At 42.5% G+C, this 20,392-nt stretch overlaps 1 protein-coding gene across 1 annotated transcript; it reads right to left on the bottom strand.

Moving 5' to 3' along the window:
* Positions 1–18,463: 18,463 nt before the first annotated feature.
* Positions 18,464–19,641, bottom strand: LOC133824174 (uncharacterized). The gene is made up of 2 exons (XM_062257048.1): positions 19,043–19,641; positions 18,464–18,833 (listed from the first exon to the last, which is right to left on the bottom strand). Exons 1-2 carry the CDS (start codon positions 19,639–19,641, stop codon positions 18,464–18,466), a joined length of 969 nt encoding a protein of 322 aa, XP_062113032.1.
* Positions 19,642–20,392: the final 751 nt, after the last annotated feature.

Below are 20,392 nucleotides of genomic sequence, written 5' to 3'. Positions count from 1 at the left end.
GGCCTTGTACTTACTCTCCAACGCATCCCAAATCTCCTTCGCGGATTTGGTATTGGTATAGAGGTCATATAGCCTATCGGATAGGGCATTAAGGATATGATCCCTACAAAGAAGGTTGTCCTCTTCTCTCTTCTTCTTTTCTCCACCACCTTGGAAGTGTCTTTGTCGGATGGCTCGGCTAGAGGTGCCAAGGATGACTAAAGGATATAGGCTATCTTGAGTGTTGTCAAAAGGAATTTCACCTTGTCTTGCCACCTAGTGAAATTGGATCCATCAAACCTATCCAACCTCACCAGGTCTTGGTTCATGATCTAGATGGTCTCACCTTCCATTGAAACAAAAAGGAAAAAGCTTTTGATTGCTAGAGAATATATTTTATTGCTCAATAGAAATGGTAAAACCAAAATACAACTCTATGCGAAAAAAAATACAATGGAAAAGATGATAGATAAATAAGTATACAACTCAAGGACCAACATTACAAGTAAATGTATAAATAAGTGAAAGAAGAGAATTATCATAACCAAACTCTAAAACAAAAGATTCAAATAAATATGTAAATAGAAAATAGAAGAAGAGGATTACAAACTCAAAACAATAATAATACAAGTAAATAAGAACAAGAAGCACAAAAGAATGAAAAATCAATGAAAAACACAAACTCTCACACAACCAAAGTGTAGAGTAGTGGGGATCACCAACTTGAACAAGGTTCAAAACCTTTGTCCAAAAGCTTATTTCACCCTATTCTCTTAGCACTAAGGGATCTCTCTAGGAAATAGCTCTCTGGAACTATCAAGCTTCTATGGTGTATTTTCCAGCCAAGTGCTTTGTGGACGGAAAATTAGTGTTTTACAAGTGAGCAATAGGCTCCTCTTTATAGAGTTTGAGATACCCTTTGAATTTCAAATTCCACCAACCCCCATGGTTGTTACCAATGATTAATTAGATGTTTATGGAATTAAAAATGAGATTTTAGAGTTATTTGTGTTTTTGGAGCCGTTCAATAAGATTGGAAAAACTGAAATTTTAGTTAGTTAGCACCTGTGGCCGCGACCATAGGCAGTGATGGCCGCGGCTGTGGCTCTCTGTCCCTGCGGCCACTGCCAAATTTCAGAACACCAAATTGTGATATTTTCCCAAATGGTTCAAAATCACTCCCTATTGATTTTCTAACCCCCAAAACAAATTATTAGGGTTAAAATCATATCTCTAACAGCCATGTCACATGTGGCTTTATGAAATTCATCTCAATATTGTGTAACAACAAATCTACACAATAATGGACAATATTTGGAAGTTACAAATTTGTAACTGAATTTGTAGCACCAAATATGTCACATATTTGGATATTCACATATATGTAAATATTGTAACTCTCTATTATATGTTACAATATGTGACACTCGTTGTCAACTTTTTTTAATCTAAAACATTATATTATAAAATAATATAATATTACATTATATTATAAATAATATAACATTCCCCCACTAGATTAAGTAGTTATCTATTGTAACACTTATTTAATCAATCAAACATTATATTAATATATAATATCTCATAGCTCTACGGGTACAAACAATTCTCTTACCTGGTGTCCCAAGCTGACAACCCAAAGCGATCCTGAGCACAACTCATAATCCCGAGCTTGAGTGGTAAGACCTAGTCACAACGCATAAATAAATATCCATCATGATCTAAATCAATTAAAATCCTTTGGAATAACATACTAGCCTCCGGGACCTTGAATTCTACTAAAATAGGTAGTAGAATCTTTCCCGAGCCTTAACATTTGGGTTCCGTAGCCTAAAACCTTCATTTCCCCTCTTTTCCCTTTTCTTTCCATTATGGGCCGCAGCATGTGCCTTCGGGCCGAGGCGCACCTATAGGTCAGAGAGCAGAGCTTTCTTTGATGAAGGACGTGGGCCGCGACATGCACCCCTAGGGCTGCAGTGCCTGGGCAAACCAGAGGCTTCTCAGCCTCTTCAAACATGCGGCCCGCGCTGCCTAAAGAACAGCGTTGCGGCTCGGGCCTCTGAAACCCAGAAATTCACCATTTCTATTGCATTTTTCTTAGCCTAACTTCACCAATTTCTACCTAGACTTGCCCCAAACTCATAATCACATTCCAAACTTATGACAACATAGCATGATCCGCAAAACCACCCCAATTCTTAGCTCATAACCCATTAAAATTCAAACCATCAAACCAAAGCTTAAACCTTCTAACACTTAGACTAAACCACATAGTTCAGTACGAACATTTGTTTTGAATCACACCTTAGTGAAAATTTCAGCCTGAGCTAATTCCCAAGCATCTCAAGCCTCCAATTTTACAATTCCTTCGCTAAAATCCTAAGAATTCATTAACACCTCCAAGCATACTAAAGAAAGGGAGAGAGACGAGAGGGAGAAGCATGAGGGGGGAGAGAGAAAGAGAGAGAGTTCCTCCTAATTTTGGTGGGTTGTAGTATCTAAGGCCATCCAAGTCTATCCCCTAACTAAAAAGTCCAAAATGCCCTTTAGACATATCCATATCCCTCAATGGCCCCTAGAGAAAAATCGTCATTTGCCACGGTTCCCGCTAATCCTCAAGTACTCCTATAAATTTCCATTTAATACTGACAAACCCAAATAATTAATAGAAATTACTTGTTACCTGGTAAGCCTGAGGCACATGCCAAGTTCTCAAAATACCCTTAGGCTCACCCTGAGCCGAGTGTCTAACCTCGTTGTGACTATTCCGTTAATCTGCTCCCTAGGATTGTCTCAGACCACACATCTCAAATATATCCCCATAACACTGGGGTCTTACTCACAATACAAGCATAATTACATTTATGCCTTCAACAGGACAAAATTACAAACAAGCCCCTATTCACAAAAATGAGCCTACATGCATATTTAATACACACAAACATGCATGTCTAATCACATTACCACATACTTTATTTATATCACATGACCATGCTTAAAATCAATTACTCACTCATAAAATTTCAATTTGGCCCTCCAGGCACTGTAGTCAAGATACTCAGCCTTAATATCAAATTCGGGACGTTACAACTTTCCCCTCCTTAATAAAATTTCATCCTCGAAATTTGGTCAAACATCTTGGGATGCTAATCCCGCAAATCTGACTATAATCCCAAAATCATGTCCTTTACCTTGTCACTACTTGCAACACTTTCACAAGTACGATAGTCTTATTCTGTAAGACTTCCTCTCTTTTATCCAGAATTCCACTGGCTTTTCCTTACACAGTAAGTTCCACTAAATTTTCAGGGTCTCCTTACCCAATTAGGAGTTGTACTCGTCACCCATTTCTTCAACATTGGCACCAGTAACACCTCGTAAGCCTCTACCCATACTGGGGTAAGGCCAAACTATAGGCCTTGGCCTAATCCCTATTAGGATCTCATAAACTTATGTCAAATCTAGAGTCAAACTCCTTTTTCCTTTCCGAACCATCATATCCTTGTGAGTTCATAATACATGGAGGACATAAGGCCCTCAAACCTAGACCTCCACATTCCCATATCTAACCTTGCAAATACTTACGTCCTTGTAATAACGCAAACTCTCTTGCTCTCAACGTTCTTAAAAATTTCACTGGTCCTCTGAGCCATTTCTGAACCAGGGTACTTTCTGTCCTTGGGTTCATTTTCTGGGGTATGCAATTATCATTCCTTCTCTGAAAATATCCTACTAAGAGTCACTCTATGACCCTTTTTTGAGAACCTAGCAATCCATGGGTCCCAATCTGACATTATCAACCTCGGTGTCCAATGGAGACGTACAGTCTCCTGTCATACCAACTCCCTCTTTTGATATCTCACTCACACCAACCATGGTGTGCCAACCTAGTAGGTCAAATCACAACTTTCGCATCCACCCACCTCATCTCTAATCCAAGGTTATCCACCTCTAGGGTTCATAATCATATCCCTTTACTAACTCTAAGATACACTAGAGTCATAATAGCCCTTCTGGCCTCTGAACATAAATAGCAAGTTCGTTGATAGACTAAACAATTAGGCCATGTGCCTTCCGATATACAAACTTGTAGTATTAACACTCATTCAAACTTCTTGTATATCATAATCATAAGGAGTGATTTAAGGTTCATCCTGCATCTTCCCCTCAATGCCAACATCCTTCGGATCACTCATCCGACCTACATATCATAACCCATCTATTCCAAAGTGGTAGGATTTGTAACTATTCCTACAATATCTTCTTTTTGTGTTTCATCATTTATTCGTAGAAATATACTTGCCATTTATCAATTACAAGTTCCAAACCAACCCCGTTCATTACTTCATTCTAATCATGGCTAACTGGAATTACTATCAACTCAACATCCAATGTAGAACTTCTAGGTCCTATGACGAGCATCTATGTTCTTATTCCTCTTTCCATCATGAAGCATGAAAAAGATTTCGTTTCCAATATACACATGGGCGTACCCTAGCTTATAGCATACTGCACCATAATTCCATACTTTAAGCAAGGATGATGTCCTTCGCATCGTTCTACTATAACAGTCCATTACGTACAAACTTTGAGACCATGACGTATGAATCACTCTTCATTCCAACTTTTGAAAATCTAGTACGAAACTATCCATTCAGACAAGCTTTATGCTCTCATGTTACTTCAGTCAAGGTAGGGTTGTCCTCGAAGATGCTTCAAGTAGTAGCCGATGTGTCCCACTGGTTTCACTGTGCTTTTCAAACCTAAGGTGTTCCTCTGGCAACTTCCTTACGATTTTCGTATTGATTACCTCATACATGATTCCATTACCTCTCGTAGCATGACCTTTAATGTCTTCTGGAGAAATCGGAACTTGTCCCTCTTGGAACCTTACTTGTAACCTTGCTTCCTTAGCCTTGGTACTATCAACGAACTTGCTATTTATGTTCTGCTTCTAACTGGAAATAGTCTAAAACATCCCTGATCAATCTTAATGTGACTTATCCATACCATCCATGTATTCTCTTCTTGTGAAACTCACTTAGGTCGCTGAAGCATTGTCTAGTTTAATAGTCTGCACTGACAATCTATCATATCCTACTTAGCGCAAGAAGCAATTCTTGGAATGTCTCTTGCCTTGATCATCAACTGGTTAATTCTTGAAAGCATTATCATACCCTCGACACCGGGTAATAAAACTTTTATTCTAGGCAATGGGTACCTATCCTTAACAATCACTTCCTTGACTATCCATATGCGATACATACCCTTGTAAACTTGGCCCCTTTCTTGACACATGGTGTTGACATCTCCCATGATAAGCTGTTTCATTCGATCAACCATCAAGTCAAACACTTCTTAAACTGAACCTTTAATTCTTTCTGCTAAGCTAGTGTCATTCTTCATAATGTCCTAGATGCCGATTCTATCCCTGCCTTAATCTCGTATCATACTCAATTCCCTAGATGTGAAAATAGTCCCAATAAATCCTCGTGAACTCATTTCAAACCTTATGGGGTGATCCAGTGTTTATTTGGTCTAACTAATATAACCTCAGTGTTATCTTTCTCACCAACCAGGAATCCCATAATTGCGACCGAGTCCTTTCCTTTCAACCTCAGAAGTCACCATCTTACTTTACAGTCCATGGTTGTCCCTTATTTGACAGGCCAATCCACGCCGCCACCAAAACTCTCCGACTCATAGATGGTTAAGCTTTCCTTTACCCTTACCTGCACCACAAAGCACCTGTGAGCCAAGCTCAGCAAGAAAACTTAAACGTGTTCATAAACAGAAAATACAGATTCACATATACTTATCTAGCTCGTCCAGTAGTAATAACCTACTCATACAGTCATTCAATTACAAATAAATGGTCATTAGACCATTCTGGGGCCCGCCGCCCTGAACAGTTGACCATAGAGTCAACCCCGGGCCCTATGCCCTGGCTACGTGACCATAGAGTCACTTGGGGCCTTCGCCTTTAGGTTTGAGTAACTAGCCATAGAGCTAGTCCAACATAGCTAGCGCTTTAATGTTTCAACGACCATAGGGTCGGCCAACGTAATAGTACGTTGCTGGTTTAGGCCCAAGCCTATTGACCAACGCGCAATGCGCTATTGTCGTCCTTGACTAATAAGTCAAGCCCTGATCTAGGTATTCGAATATCAATACAGAAATAGATATGGATAGGCATACCTCAACAAGACAAACACGCTTACATATTAATCACATAACATCATAAAGTAACTATAAAAAGAGTAATAATTATGCTTACTTAACGGGGCCAAGCCCTAGCCACGCAAACCATGCGAACAGTCATGAAACACTTAAGTAGGTATAGAATATTCAAGTATGTTTAATCAATAATAGAATGATAACTACATCATAATCTTTCTCAGGGGCCCAAGCCCTATCCATAATTATTATTAACAGTCGAGCCAAGCCCTAATCACATATAACACATATTGGGTGCAGTTTTCTTACCTCAGGTCCGAGTATAATGTAAAATAAGAATGATCCTCGAGCACGATCCTGGTTCTGAGCCCGTAGTGATAACCTAGTCACAACCATAATATAGGATTCAATCAATAACAAGCAAATAAAGGCTTTCGGACTGAGTCCTAGCCTCTGGGATGTCGAATTCTACTTACCCGGGTAGTAGTATTGATCCCGAGCGCTAAGGAAAAGATTTATGTTACTAAAAACTCACCATGGCCAAAAAAGCCCAGGCCAGCCACGACCTGCCCTTAAGGGTCATGGTGCGCCCCTCAAGTCTGACACCCTCCTCCCCTGATAATGGACACAGGCTGTGACCTTCCCTAGAGGGTCGCAGCGCACCTCCCAGAAAGCAGCCTCCCGAGCGCTAAGGAAAAGATTTATGTTACTAAAAACTCACCATGGCCAAAAAAGCCCAGGCCAGCCACAACCTGCCCTTGAGGGTCATGGCGCGCCCCTCAAGTCTGACACCCTCCTCCCCTGATAATGGACACGGGCTGTGACCTTCCCTAGAGGGTCGTGGCGCACCTCCCAGACAGCAGCCTCCCAAGGCCCTGGGTTTGGTTGGGTCGCAGCCCCTCAAGAACAGGGCCACGACTTGGCCTTGCGAACCTAGATTTCCTCCAATTTTCCTCAGACAAATCCAACCAAAACCATCCCAATTTAACCCTAAAACAACAATTCAATCATCATAACAGTTTTAATATCTTCCCAGCAACAAAACCCAACTAAAACCTAGATGAAAAACTTATAAAAAGTTCCAATTCAAATCTTGAGCTTTAAGGCTCAAGAACACCTCAATAACATCTATAAACTCTAACAAAATTGAGCTAAAAGCATAGATTAAACACTACCTTAGTTGTGAATGATGATACCCTAGCCACAAGCTATCCAAATTCTAATCTCGAGCCTTCAATTCCTTAGTTTCTAGCCAAAATCTCCTTAGTTCTTCAAAGAGTTCCCTTATAAAAGTTGAGAGAAAAACAGAGAGGGAGAGAGTCTATTGAAAGGTGTTTAAGTGTTTTTGTGTTTTCTTAAGGCTAAAGTGTACTTAGGCTAATCTCGAGGCTCGGGGTACAAAAAACGTCCCCGAGGGTAAAGTAGTCAAAATCCCCAGTATTCCCTTCTAAACTCACTAACTCCAAATATATCCTTAATTATTCATTCACATTACCTGATAACCCAATTTAATGTCAAATACATTAAATACCCCTTGATTCGCCCTGAGTCAGGTATTGGGTTCCGTTGTGACTTTCTTGCTAACTTGCTCCCTAGGATGGTCTTATGTCGAGTAACCCAAATATACCCACATAATAATGTGGTCTCTCACATATATCACATATATGCACGTATATACAATTATGCCCATAACGAGCCAAATTACAAAAGTTGCCCTTCTAATAAGAAACGGGCCCACATGCGTATTTAATACTCCTAAACATGCATAACTAGTTATATTATCATATAACTCACATAATCTCAATCAAATGTATCAAATAAATATATAATTACATATATTTCCATCCTGGCCCCTTAATTAAGGCCCTAAGGCTTATTAGGTTGTTGATTGGTTGTTTGGTCAACTAATGCAGTGTTAAAATAATTAATTAGAAAGCTTTCATTCAGACAATCAATGAACCATAAATAAGCCAAGAACCTAATAACTATGGGCAATGAATGATAAAAGACAACAGAAATTATAGAGGTTCGGCCCCAAGAAACAACAAGGACCTACTTCCTCTTTATTTTGTATTGATCTTTAAGGTTTACACAAGGTGACCAGTTAAAACATGTACGATTCTAAGTGTAAAAACAATACAAAATGGCAGAAATCACTGCAAAGTGTTCCTAACAGTCTGGTCGGTATATTTCTGGTGCTGGTAGGTAGGCTAAAAATCTCCCCTCTTCCACAGTGATGGAAGACTTGTATTTATATTGTCCCCAACGCCCAGGAAGTTACGCCTACACCGCAACTGCTGCAAAATATCCCTTCCTTTTTGTAGGTAGTTGCAGTCCTATTCTTCAGGAGTTTGACCAAATTTTCAGGTGATCTGTTAGGTGTGAGGAGGATGTAACTAATTTCATCTAACCAAGTATACCGAGTTTCGTGGAGAGCATATTGAGCAGCCTCTTTTCTGGTAAGCATACCGCGTAGCTACTTTCCTGGTGAGCATACCGACCAGTAATTGTTATTCATTTGGCAAATTTGCTCTCTTTAGCTTGTTTGACTATTGGATGCATATGCCATGTGTCAAGAATAGGATGACACGTGTCGACAATATGATGCCACGTGTCCAACCTTCATGCCATGTCAACTGTGTATATTTTTGGGATAACATATGCCCCCAAGTTTGCAATGGTGCTGAGCAGTATGTAAAATTTCCTTCTGGATACCACCCCGTCTAGCTTGGTCGGGGGTATGTTCTCTTTGATATGTGGAATCTTCATTTAATAGAGTTGAAGACCTTTGCACTTCTTCAAGTTTCTAAGAAATGAATTAACACTATTTCCCGCCTCTTTTTAATACAATAAAGTGTCATAATGGCTTCTCTTAATAACTGTACTATTAGTTTGTGCAGTTACCAAATAGTGGCTAAAATGTTGGGTGGTTGAGGCGAAGTGACTGGAAGGACGTGCTGGGTGGTGTGCTGACGTGTCTGGGTAGATGTGCTTGCAGCAGTTGAAAAGGTGTCTCACCAATGCTCATAGGAGGAGGTAGAGTGTTGTACCTAGACTATAAAGAGCTTCCTTCTCTTCTGGCGTCATTTTTTACAGTATCTTCTTTTTTCAAACATCCCAAACGCTCAGAACTTCCATCTTTGTGACCTTCGAGTTTTTACACCGACCAGTGCCCACCCGTGATCACCGAAGCTTTTCGGTTCGTGTTACCCTTACATACCTACTACCAGTAAGTTCTTCTTTTTCCTTCTTGGTATATCTGTGATTTATGCGAAAATACTTATGTTTTTCTCTGTGGTCGTGGGTTTTGTTTTTGCCAAACCCTTGGATTTCATGCATGAATGTTGTTTGAATTAGTAAATAAAAAACTGCTTTGAGTAGCTCTTGTAATGGGTAATCTGTTTTATTTTCTGATTTTACAAAAAACTACTTTTTTATGGCCCATTTTGGTAGATTTATGTTCGATGTTCTTGAAAAACACCAAGAACAACTCTCTGATAAATTTTTTGAAAAACCCTTCATTTTCTCAATTTCCTTTACTTTTGATCTTGTCTTCCTGTTGTGCGGTATATTGTGTTGTGTTTACTTCTGAGCTGGTCAGTATACCATACGACAATTATACCAACCGGTGCTGTTCAGTGCTCTCACCTCATTTTCCCCTTTTTCTTGTGTGCGCAGACTACTCAGGGGAAGTGATCACCGAACTCCATCACTGTGTCTTCCATTACAATGGCTTGTACCAAAAAGACAACTTAAGGCTTAAAAGAAGAAGATCCTCGCGTGGCACGATGTGCTACTAGAAGGGATCCCAGGGAGGCATCACCCCCCAAGGAGGAGCCCAGTGGCTCAGGACAGGAAGAAGATTCTGAAACTGAGTATGCTACGAATCTGTTGCTGAGAAGGAAGAGGGTCCTCTCTATGTGGCTCCTACTAGTCTATTTCCATTAAACAAATACAGAAAATAAAGGAGCATTTTATGCTGCATGGTGTATCCGTCATCAAGCCTCCTGCCTGTCAGACTGCCGACCCCGGGGCCCAATTCTGTGCCTGGAGCTGATTCCATATGACTGTTGGAGCCACTCTCCCTCTTCAGCCATACTTTCGGAGTGTGGATGATTATTTTGGGATTTACCCAACCCAGATCAGTCCCATGAGCATTAGGTTTCTTTTCACCCTTTATGTATTGTACGAATCCTTAAATTGGCCAGTACCTTCTGCCCACGAAATTAATTACCTCTTCGACCTCAAATCTAGTCCCTAGCAAGGCCGCTCGGGGTATTTCTATTTTAGCCATAGGGATTCCAATATTTACCTGGCCAATACGGACAGCATCTCCAATGTTGGGGAGTATGCCAGCCAGTACTTTCTCACTGAAAATATTGCTGCCACCCACCTATCTTTTCAACGCAATGGTCCCTTTAGCTGTCCAGCCCCTACTTGGGAGATGGCTAAACGGGCTTGTAGGATGGCTGCCATGAACCCCGACCTTAAAGATATGGCGACTCTGACCACCGTAGATAAATTAACCAATGCTGGGCTTTACCCCAATCCAGAGGCGTAAGCCAAGGGTGCTACCCCTACTAGACAGTTACTTAGGAAGCACCCGCCCAGTACTAAGTCGCCCAGTTCTCCACCATCTAAAAAAAAAAAACCAGGCTATCTGTACCTCCATGCAGACCTTGCATGGCCCACCAAACAATAAGCTCGGAAGGCGTCATCATCCAAGAGCCTGTTGAGCATAGTGCTCCAAAAGGTGCCACCGCCCCCCAGTCTGGAAAGGGGGAGAAAAAGGTGCCACTGCCCCCAAGATCCTCATACAGTGATAAGGATGTACTGCCCGGAGCAATCGGCTACTCGGGAGGGAACGAACAGGGTGATTTCACTCTCTATATATAACTTTCTTTGCATTCTTTCGTAATTATAATTTTTTAGCTTGTTCTAATGCTGCTTGGCGCCTTACTAACCTTTTATTTTGATTTACATATATGTCATCCGTGCTCTTTAAGAATTTTTCTCAGAAGCATGTCATCTGTCCGAGTAGTGAGGCTCCTCCAGCCAAATGCCAGAAGACAGACTCTCTTGCTGAACCTGCCGAGCAGGTTGCTAGGACCCCCGAACAGACTCCGTCTCAGAAAAGGTCACAATCGCAGATTCCGATTCGCAAATCTACCAAAGGCAAGGGACGTCAGACTGAGGAGGTTATTCACTCATCCCCTGTGAAAAGGTCTAGCCCCCCAAGCAGAGTCCTAGAGGGTGCTGCTAAGGACCCTACAAAGGAGTTTCATGGACCTTTAAAGAAGGCCTTATACATTCTTCAAGGCCACACAAAAAGGGTGTCCTCTACCCAATCTGACTCCATGACTAATCTAAGTACCAAATCCTTGGAGTATATCACCAGTACTAGCCTCCAGGATGTTGTTAGGGTAAGTATTTGGCATTCTTGGAGCTAATTGATTTTCCTTGTCTGTCACTTGTTCTTAGTTTCCTGATTTCATGCTGCAGGGTATGATGGTCCTAAGCTATGCTCATTATCATGCCAATGGGGTGAGCAACCATGTGATTGGCTTGGTGAAGGAGTCTGAAGACAAATCCTCCCAAGTTAATGAGTTGTCCGAACAAGTTTAGAATCTTCAACAGACCCCCTAGCAGGTTACTAAGGAAAATGAGAGTCTTAAAAATGTTGTCGAGCAGAGGAACCTTGATGTTAAATGGTTGGAGAAGAGGATCGAAGAGCTGAAGGAAAAGATTGCTGCTGTTGAGAAGGATGCCTAGGAAAAGGAGGATAGACTGGCAAAGGCTCTTGAGCAAGAAAAATCTGATCGGGCTACTGATTCTAAGGCTTTGGAGGATTTTGGCCTGAGCACTTTCTTTGATTTTTGGGTTCGCAAAAAAATAGTGTACTTTAGTTATTTGGGAGAGGCTTACGATGAGCTCATGTAGTACTGCACTGAGCGGGAGAAGAACCAAGCTCCGGCCGTATCTACCAAGCAGCTGCCAATCTCTGAACCAGAGACTGTCGAGCAGCCAACCAAGCCAGTCGTCATAGCTCTTGAAGAGGATGTCTTGCTATTCGACCAAAGTTCTTCAACTGAGGCTCCAACTCATGCGGACCAGTCCAGCAATCTCCCAGCTGAAACTCCTATTGTTTTGCCGGAGGAACACATCCCTGACTCTTGAAAACTCTATATGTCTTTTTTTTATATGTAGTCTATGTATGAACAAAAGTGACTGAGTAGAGCAATCTTTATTCTAAAACACTTATTTTCCTTTTGTTGAAACTACAGTTGAGCCAAGTAGCTTTTAATCTCGAGTGCCTTTTGACACATGTCTGTATGATATTTTTATTTGGGTATGTATATGCTCGTACTTTATTTTTCATTACTGCTCGGTGTATACTATTTTTTTGAGGTATGCAACTCTGTTTGGAGTTGTGTGGCTCTGTCTGTTGATCGGAGCTAATCAATTTTTTTCGAATGAGTTGTAAACAATATTGTTCAATCCTATCTACAGAAATTGTTTTATGGCTATTTTTGTTGTCTGGTATACCGAGCAACACGCAAGCACTTTAACATTAATAAAATTAACGCTTCTAAGTCATTTTAATTGCGCGCTTTTTTCTTCTTCTTGTCCATGTATTACTATGGTGCCGCCCAAGTGACCGAGCAGGATTCATAATTCTTCGTTTATCCTCTTGGTCACTTGCTAATTGACCAAAGCTGTTCTTAATAACCTGTTCGGGCCCACTTGGGTTTGCCAAAACGTACAAAGGTTTCATACACTGCCGACAATCTATGATGTAATTCACTAGTTAGCAAGATAATCATTGTAAAAATAAAGGCTTGTAAAAAAGGACAAAACATGTCTTGTTGACTAAAGATTAACCATACAAGCTGCGTCGCTACAAAGTAGCTTACATTCATAAACATTAATTATTACAATAAATGGTCAAATTGTGCCCATGCAAGTCAGTGGTAAGGGCAATCGTGCCTGTACTGGCCAATCAATGATCACATTAAAGCAATCTTAATTGTAGTACTTCCTTAGGTGTTGCCCATTCCAATAATGGGGGACATGTACTAGTTGGAGATCTTGGTTATACCGCGCCAGCTTCTGTAAATGTGGGAATTCTTCCCTTGTGAATTCCATTTAGGAGAACCTCTATATTACGAGGCACCTTAAAGATTATGAAACACGTGCTAGGGACATACCTCGCTCTCCGTGTCGCTACCCTTGTGGACATCGGCGTGAGGTGCCAAGGGTGTGTGGTAATTCCTAGGCGGTATAGGCGTAAGGTAACCTAATGTTGACACTCGCACAAAGGCCTTGCGAGGGAAAGGCCTCGCATAGCAAGGCCTAACCCTTCTAGGAGTGACGCGCGCCTACCCGCTAGGCTACCCTCCGCATGCACGAAGGAGCGAGGGCCCCATTTGGTATCGGAGTCGTTAGGCCAAGAGAGCCACCCTCGCTATGCGAGGCTCTCGACAAGCCTCACCCCCCCTGGCGTGCACCTTGTCTCGTCACAAGCACCTTGTGCCTCGCTGAAGAGGCCCTAGTTCCCTTCTAGAAGTAGGTGCCACCAGCGAGGCACTCCCACGCCTTGTCTTCTCATGACATGTAAAGTTTGAAACCCCCTCAATATGCGTATGAGGAACACTTGGAAATACCAAACAATCATTTGGTTCCAAACTAGATATGATGGAGACGACTGGGTACAAGGTACGTGTATTGATATAGGATGTACGACCATGAGGAGGACAAAGGTGTGGCCCTGACATCCGCGTCTGACAAGTAGTGGCGGTACGAGCCCGTACGGAGAGTGGAGGCACTACCTGAGTAGCCCTGACCATATACCAGAATCGACAGTACGATGTCCTGTGTAACAACTCTGGCATTGTTAGGGTAAACACCACTAATTCCTAAGCCACTACCCTGGAAATGTACCTACGTACATCCTTGTCCCTTGGGACTTACTTGTATCAGGGGCCAATAGAGCCCACCTATAAATAGGCTTCGACCCCTCAGGGTAAGGGGTTGGAAAATTCATTGTATGGACATATAATTAAGAAATATATGATCTTTTCCCCATTGTAGTTCTGTATTTTCAGCTCATTCAAGGTCCTTCCATCTTATTCTTAGCTATCTTTCGCAATATAACTTGAGTTTTTTGACCTTGTATCATTGATGAGTTCTTACTGTCAACAACCTGTATTTTTTGGGTGGTACTATCTCGGTAACCTGGTAAGGGCTTTCCCAGCTGGGGCCTAGTACTCCTTCTGAAGCCTCTTCGTAAGACTAGGTCTCCTACATCAAATTTTCGTTCCTTAACTCTAGAATTGAAGTACTGGGAAACTTTTTGCTAATAGGCGGCCAGGCGTATGTTGGACTTTTCGCGTCATTCATCAATTAGGTCCAAGGATTTCGCTAACAGCTGGTGATTACCATCCTGGTCGTATGTCGTGCGCCTGTGAGATGGTGGAGTCACCTCTACGGGCAGCATCGCTTCATACCCGTATGTGAGTGCAAATGGGGTATCTCCAGTAGCTGTTCACTCGGTAGTCCTATAGGACCATAGTACTTCAGGTATTTTCTCAAGCCATTTTTGCTTAGCCTCTTCTAAACTCTTCGTCAGAGTGTCTTTGAGAGTCTTGTTAACTACTTCTACCTGTCCATTTACTTGTGGGTGTGAGACTGCAGATAAGCTTTTTGTGATGTCGTGTCTAGTGCAGAAATCAGTAAATAACTGGTTGTCAAATTCCGTGTCATTGTCAGACACTATTTTGTGGGGTAGACCAAACCTACAAATTATATTCTTTACCACAAAGTCCAATACTTTCTTGGAAGTGATTGTTGCCAACGACTCGGCCTCTGTCCATTTGGTAAAGTAATCCACTGCTACTATCGGGTACTGTACTCCCCCATTTCCTTTTAGCAACCGACCAATAAGGTCGATCCCCCAAATGGAAAAGAGCCATGGACTTTGCGTCTGTGTTAGTTCGTTTAGGGCTGCTAGGGGGGGAGTTTTGCAAATCTCTGACACTTGTCACATTTTCAAACATGCGATATGGATTTCTCATTCATAGGTTGCCAGAAGTAGCCTTGCCTTAGAATTTTCTTAGATAGACTCTGCCCCCCCCCCCCCCCCCCAGCATGATTCCCACAGAAACCCTCATGTACCTCTTCAAGAAGTCGTCTTGATTCTGTTTTGTTGACGCATCTGAGCAATGCCATGGAAAATCCTCTTCTGTACATGACCCCATCCAGGATGAGGTGCCAAGCAGCTTTCTTTATCAATTTTCTCGACTCGTTACGACTGTTGGGGAGGATTTCGTGCTCTAGATAAGCTGTAATTAGGGTCATCCAATACAGAGTGTTGTCTATTAGAAGGACTGGTTCTGACAGGTTGATACTGGGTCGGTCCAGATACTTAATGGAGCTCGAATTGGCTTTTTCCACCATGGCACTGCTGGCCAGCCTAGCCAGTGCATCTGTCGTGGCATTTTGTTCTCTAGGTATCTGCTAAATGGTGTATCTCTTAATCTGAGCAAGCAAATCTTTGATTTTACTGAGACAAGCCATCATTTTCTCTCCCCGAGCAACGTATTCTCTGAGGACGTGGTTGACAACTAGCTGCGAGTCGCTATATATCTCTAAGGATTCATCTTTCACTTCTTTAGCTAATCTTAGGCCCGCAATTAGGGCTTCGTATTCTACTTCGTTATTAGATGCCTTAAATCCAAAACGAAGTGCACAATGGATGTGTTGCCCTTCGGGGGTGATTAGAGTTAGACCGGCTCCATACAACTGGTAGATAGACGAGCCATCTACATGTAGTTTCTAGGCTTGTTGTCCTTTTTCAGAATCAATAGTGCTGGATTCTTGGTCTCCAGCATTCTGCGCAACATTCGTGCTGCGGAGTAGCTCAGACTCGGATGACTGCTCGTCTATGACTTCGTCTGGTTCTGGTACTCCAGTACACTCAGCTACAAAATCTGCAAGAGCCTAGCCTTTAATTACTTTTCAGGGTTGGTAGGTAATCTCGTACTACCTGAGCTTTATAGACCATTTGAGCAACCGACTAGAGGTGTCCGACTTTTGCAAGACCTGGCACAATGGTTGGTCGGTAAGAACCTTGATGGGATGCGCTTGGAAGTATGGGTGAAGTTTTCAAGACTAAGCATGTAGTAAGTTAATTTTTCAATTAGAGGATGCGTACTCTCGGCTTCGACCAGCCTCTTACTGACATGGTAGACTGGATGCTGGATCTTGTTTTCTTCTCTGACCAAACGGCACTGACAGCGTGTTGAGTTACTACTAGGTATATGCATAGTTCTTCACCCTCCAGAGGCTTTGAATGGATCGGGGGTTGTGCCTGCTGCTGCTTTAGCGCTTGGAAGGTTTCTTCGCACTCTTCAGTCCATTAAAATTTCTTTGTGCATCTAAGGATATTAAAAAATGGAATACACCTATTAGTTGATTTAGACACAAATCTGCGGAGTGCTGCTATGCGTCATGTTGGGCTCTACACGTCTTTGATCCTGACTTGTGAAGACATGTCAAGCAGTGCTTTTATCTTTTCGGGGTTTTCTTCTATTCCCCTGGAGTTCACCATGAACCCCAAAAAATTTCCCGACCCCACACCAAAGGAGCATTTTAGGGGGTTTAATTTCATTCTATACTGCCTTAGGATATTGAAACACTCCTCCAAGTCCTTAATGCGCCCCTCAGCCTGTTTGGATTTTACCAACATATCGTCCACATAAACTTCCATGTTATTCCCTATTTGGTCCTTGAACATATGGTTTGCCAGCCGCTGATATGTTTCTCCAGCATTTTTCAGGCGGAACGACATTACTTAGTAGTAGTATAACCCCACATCTGTGCAGAAACTTGTATGCTCCTGGTTGGGTGGATGCATGCTTATTTGGTTGTACCCCGAGTAGGCATCCATGAAGGTTAAAATTTTGTGGTAGGTTGTAGCGTCCACCAATTGGTCAATTCTTGGAAGTGTGAAGCAGACCTTAGGGCATGCTTTATTCAAATCTGTAAAATTTATGCATACCATCCACTTGTTCTTAGGTTGTGGTACCAATACGAGATTAGAAACCCATATAGGATAAAAGGCTTCCCTGATAAAGTTGTTATTTTGGAGCTTCTCCACTTTCTCCTTTAATGATTTTGCCCTCGTCTGATCTAGTAACCTCATTTTTTGTTGTACAGGCTTGAAGTGTTCTATGTCAATGTTGAGGGCACGGCTTATAATGGTTGTGCAGATCCCCAACATGTCATCGTGTGACCAGGCAAATTCATCCTAATTGTCCCATAGGAACTAGATCAAAGCAGATCTTATGTTCCCGGACAGTGCTTTCCCTACCTTGACAACCCTGGTCAGGTAATTTAGGTCAAGTGGGACCTCTTCTAATTATTTGACTGGACCCACCCCTGTATCAGTATCCCCAAAATGAGGGTCTATGTCATCTCCCCCGCTTTGGGCTGCATCCTATTTCTGGTGACTAGGCTCTGCAGGCTGGGCGGTACAGACTGTCTTGCCTGCCTTTTTGACTGATGAATTATAACATTCTCTGGTCACCAATTGGTTCCCCTTAAGACATCCTACACCTGCTCGGGTTGGGAGTTTGAGTAATAAGTGGAAAACTGAGGTGACTGGTCAGAGTTCATACAGGGTCGGTCGACCTATCATGGCGTTGTACGGAGAGGGAATGTCAATTACCACGAACAAAGCCATTACCATGTTGCTTTTAGGTGTCGTTCCTACTGTTAAGGGCAACCATTTGCTTCCTACGGAGGCCATACCATTCCCAGTAAACCCATACAGCAGCTGCTCGCATGGTTCCAAGTCTTTAATTCTTAAATTCATCATCTCTAGGATATTCTTGAATAGAATGTTGGCAGACGAGCCGTGATCAATCATCATCCAAGCCACGATCATGTTGGTGATTTTCACCTCTACCACTAAAGGTTCATTATGCGAGTGATGTACGTGACTTGTGTCTTCCTCACTGAATGTGATGGGTTAACATTCGTATCGAGGTTGTTTGGGAGTATGGTCCTAGAATACCAATACATCTTCCTCTCGCTTGTGTCTAAGGTAACAGGCGTATCTTTCTCGGTCCTTGCCACTGTTACTGGCCAAATGTGGTCCTCCTCAGATCATATCTAGTCGGCCAGTAACTGGTGGTGGTAAGAGTGGTTGATTACTTTTATACTATTGGAGAGGTTGTTGCTGAGGAGGTTGTTAAAGCTGTGGGTCGGTGGTCGGTCGTACAAACCTCTTTAGATGAGCATTATTCTACCGAATGAGGAATTGTATTTCCTCTTTTAGGTGATTGCACTCATTGATTTCATGACTGTAGTCATTGTGAAACCGAAAAAATTTATTTATATCCCGTCTACTAGCGTCTTTCCTTAATGGTGGTGGTCTCTTGTAAGGTACTACTGCCTCGGTGACATTGAAAACATCTGCTCGGGACTCCATTAGGATAGTGTAAGTAGTAAATTTGGGCACGTATTCTTGCAGTTTTGGCTGCTCGGTGGTCTTAGGCTTCTTATTATCATTCTGGTGACTGTTACCCCTAGCTCTATTATCGCGTTTGTCGTTCTTGCCCCCATTTTTACTTCCTTCTACAGGGTTTGGTGGTGTTCCCAGCACTTGTTTTCTCCTGCTCAGTAGTTGCCTTGGTAGGATTATCCACCTTCCATTCAGCTCTCTAGCTTGATAAATTCTTCTGGCCTATCAAGGAATTCTTAAGTGGTGTGCGCTGACTTCCTCTTCAAGCTACTCCATAATAGACATTTTACCTTGACTCTCGAATTGATGGCTATCAACTTACCATCATCACTAAGGGACTTCACTCGGGTGGCCTCTTACATGAAATGTTGAATGTATTCTTTTAAAGGCTCGTTGTTCCCTTGTTTTATGGCCACCAAATCATTTGGCTCGGCTGGAAGGGGCATTGCCGAGGAGAACTGAGAATATAATATGCGGAAAAAACCATCCCATGGCATGATTGATCCTGGCTGTAGCTTGAAAAACCATTGCTGGGCGGTTTTTGACAGGGTGGGTGGGAAGATCCTGCACCTAGAATCATCCCGAACCCCCTGGATGTCAGTTTGCAACTCAAAGTTGTGTATGTGGGATACTGGGTCTTCTCGCCCAGTATACATGTTCCATGTTGGCATCTTGAATTTAACGGGTATGTGCAGTTGATTAATGCGTTCCAAAAATGGGTAACCTCTCTGCCTTTCTATTTCAATATCTGTTAATTTGGAAGTTGTCAAGTCCCTCACTAATTGGGTTAACAGGTCCAATTGGGCCTGGATGTTAGGGTCTGCAGCTTCCCGGGGCTGTGCTGCATTACAGACCTCATCCATTCTCAAGTCCCGAACAGGCTCAAGAGGGAGTACATTGTTTGAGTCCCAATTTTCCTTGCTACGATTAAGAGCATATCGAAGGTCTTCACCTCCCATGGGACCCAATCGATTGAAAAAATAGGTTGGCCGAGGCCTGCTCCCAGCATTTTGACTGTCTGCTCTTCCTGGTACTGGAGGTACTCCCTGGAACCCTCCACCTCGCGGTGGTTGGTTGTTAGGGATTTCCTACCCTTGTGGGACAAACGGTCCTTCAAGCTGGTTACCCCCTGACCTTGGTTATTATGCTGGCGAACTTGGCTGGCTATCTCATCTTGATCATACCCATCAGCATAATGGGGTCTGAATGCACTACTAACTTCTAGCTCCTCCCTTCAAGATCTTGGTCAGTACTCTTGCTGTTGTTTGTATTGACCAAATTGTTGCTGGTAGTTCTGGGATTGACCGCTCCTATTTTGTGCTGACATTTGGTGGTGGCCATCCTGACCCGCAACATCCAAATTTCTTTCTAGGCCACTTCCTTGAGATCTTGGCCAAAAATTACCTGCTCGGTTCTGCCCGATGTAGTGCCTAGGAAGGACATGTTCATCAACTGGTAGGGGATGCCTATTACTATTGGCTTGGGCCCCCTGACAAGATCGATGACTCCTAGTCGGACACTGATTTCCTTGCTATGGCCGAGTTTCTGGTCTGGGCATGACACCTTCACTTGAACAAAAGATATGAGGACGTTGCTGGTTATGGGCAATAGTTCCAGGTGCAGTCCCCACACCTTGGGTTTGCTGCTATTGCATGTAATTGCGAATAGATTCAGCATCCTCCCTTGTCCAGCGTTCCATATCCTCTTGTC

The sequence above is a fragment of the Humulus lupulus genome, chromosome 3 (assembly GCF_963169125.1).
Source record: "Humulus lupulus chromosome 3, drHumLupu1.1, whole genome shotgun sequence".
In the NCBI taxonomy this organism is placed as follows: Eukaryota; Viridiplantae; Streptophyta; class Magnoliopsida; order Rosales; family Cannabaceae; genus Humulus; species Humulus lupulus.
Note: the sequence above shows the minus strand (reverse complement) of the source record. Positions and strands in the feature narration are given on the sequence as shown.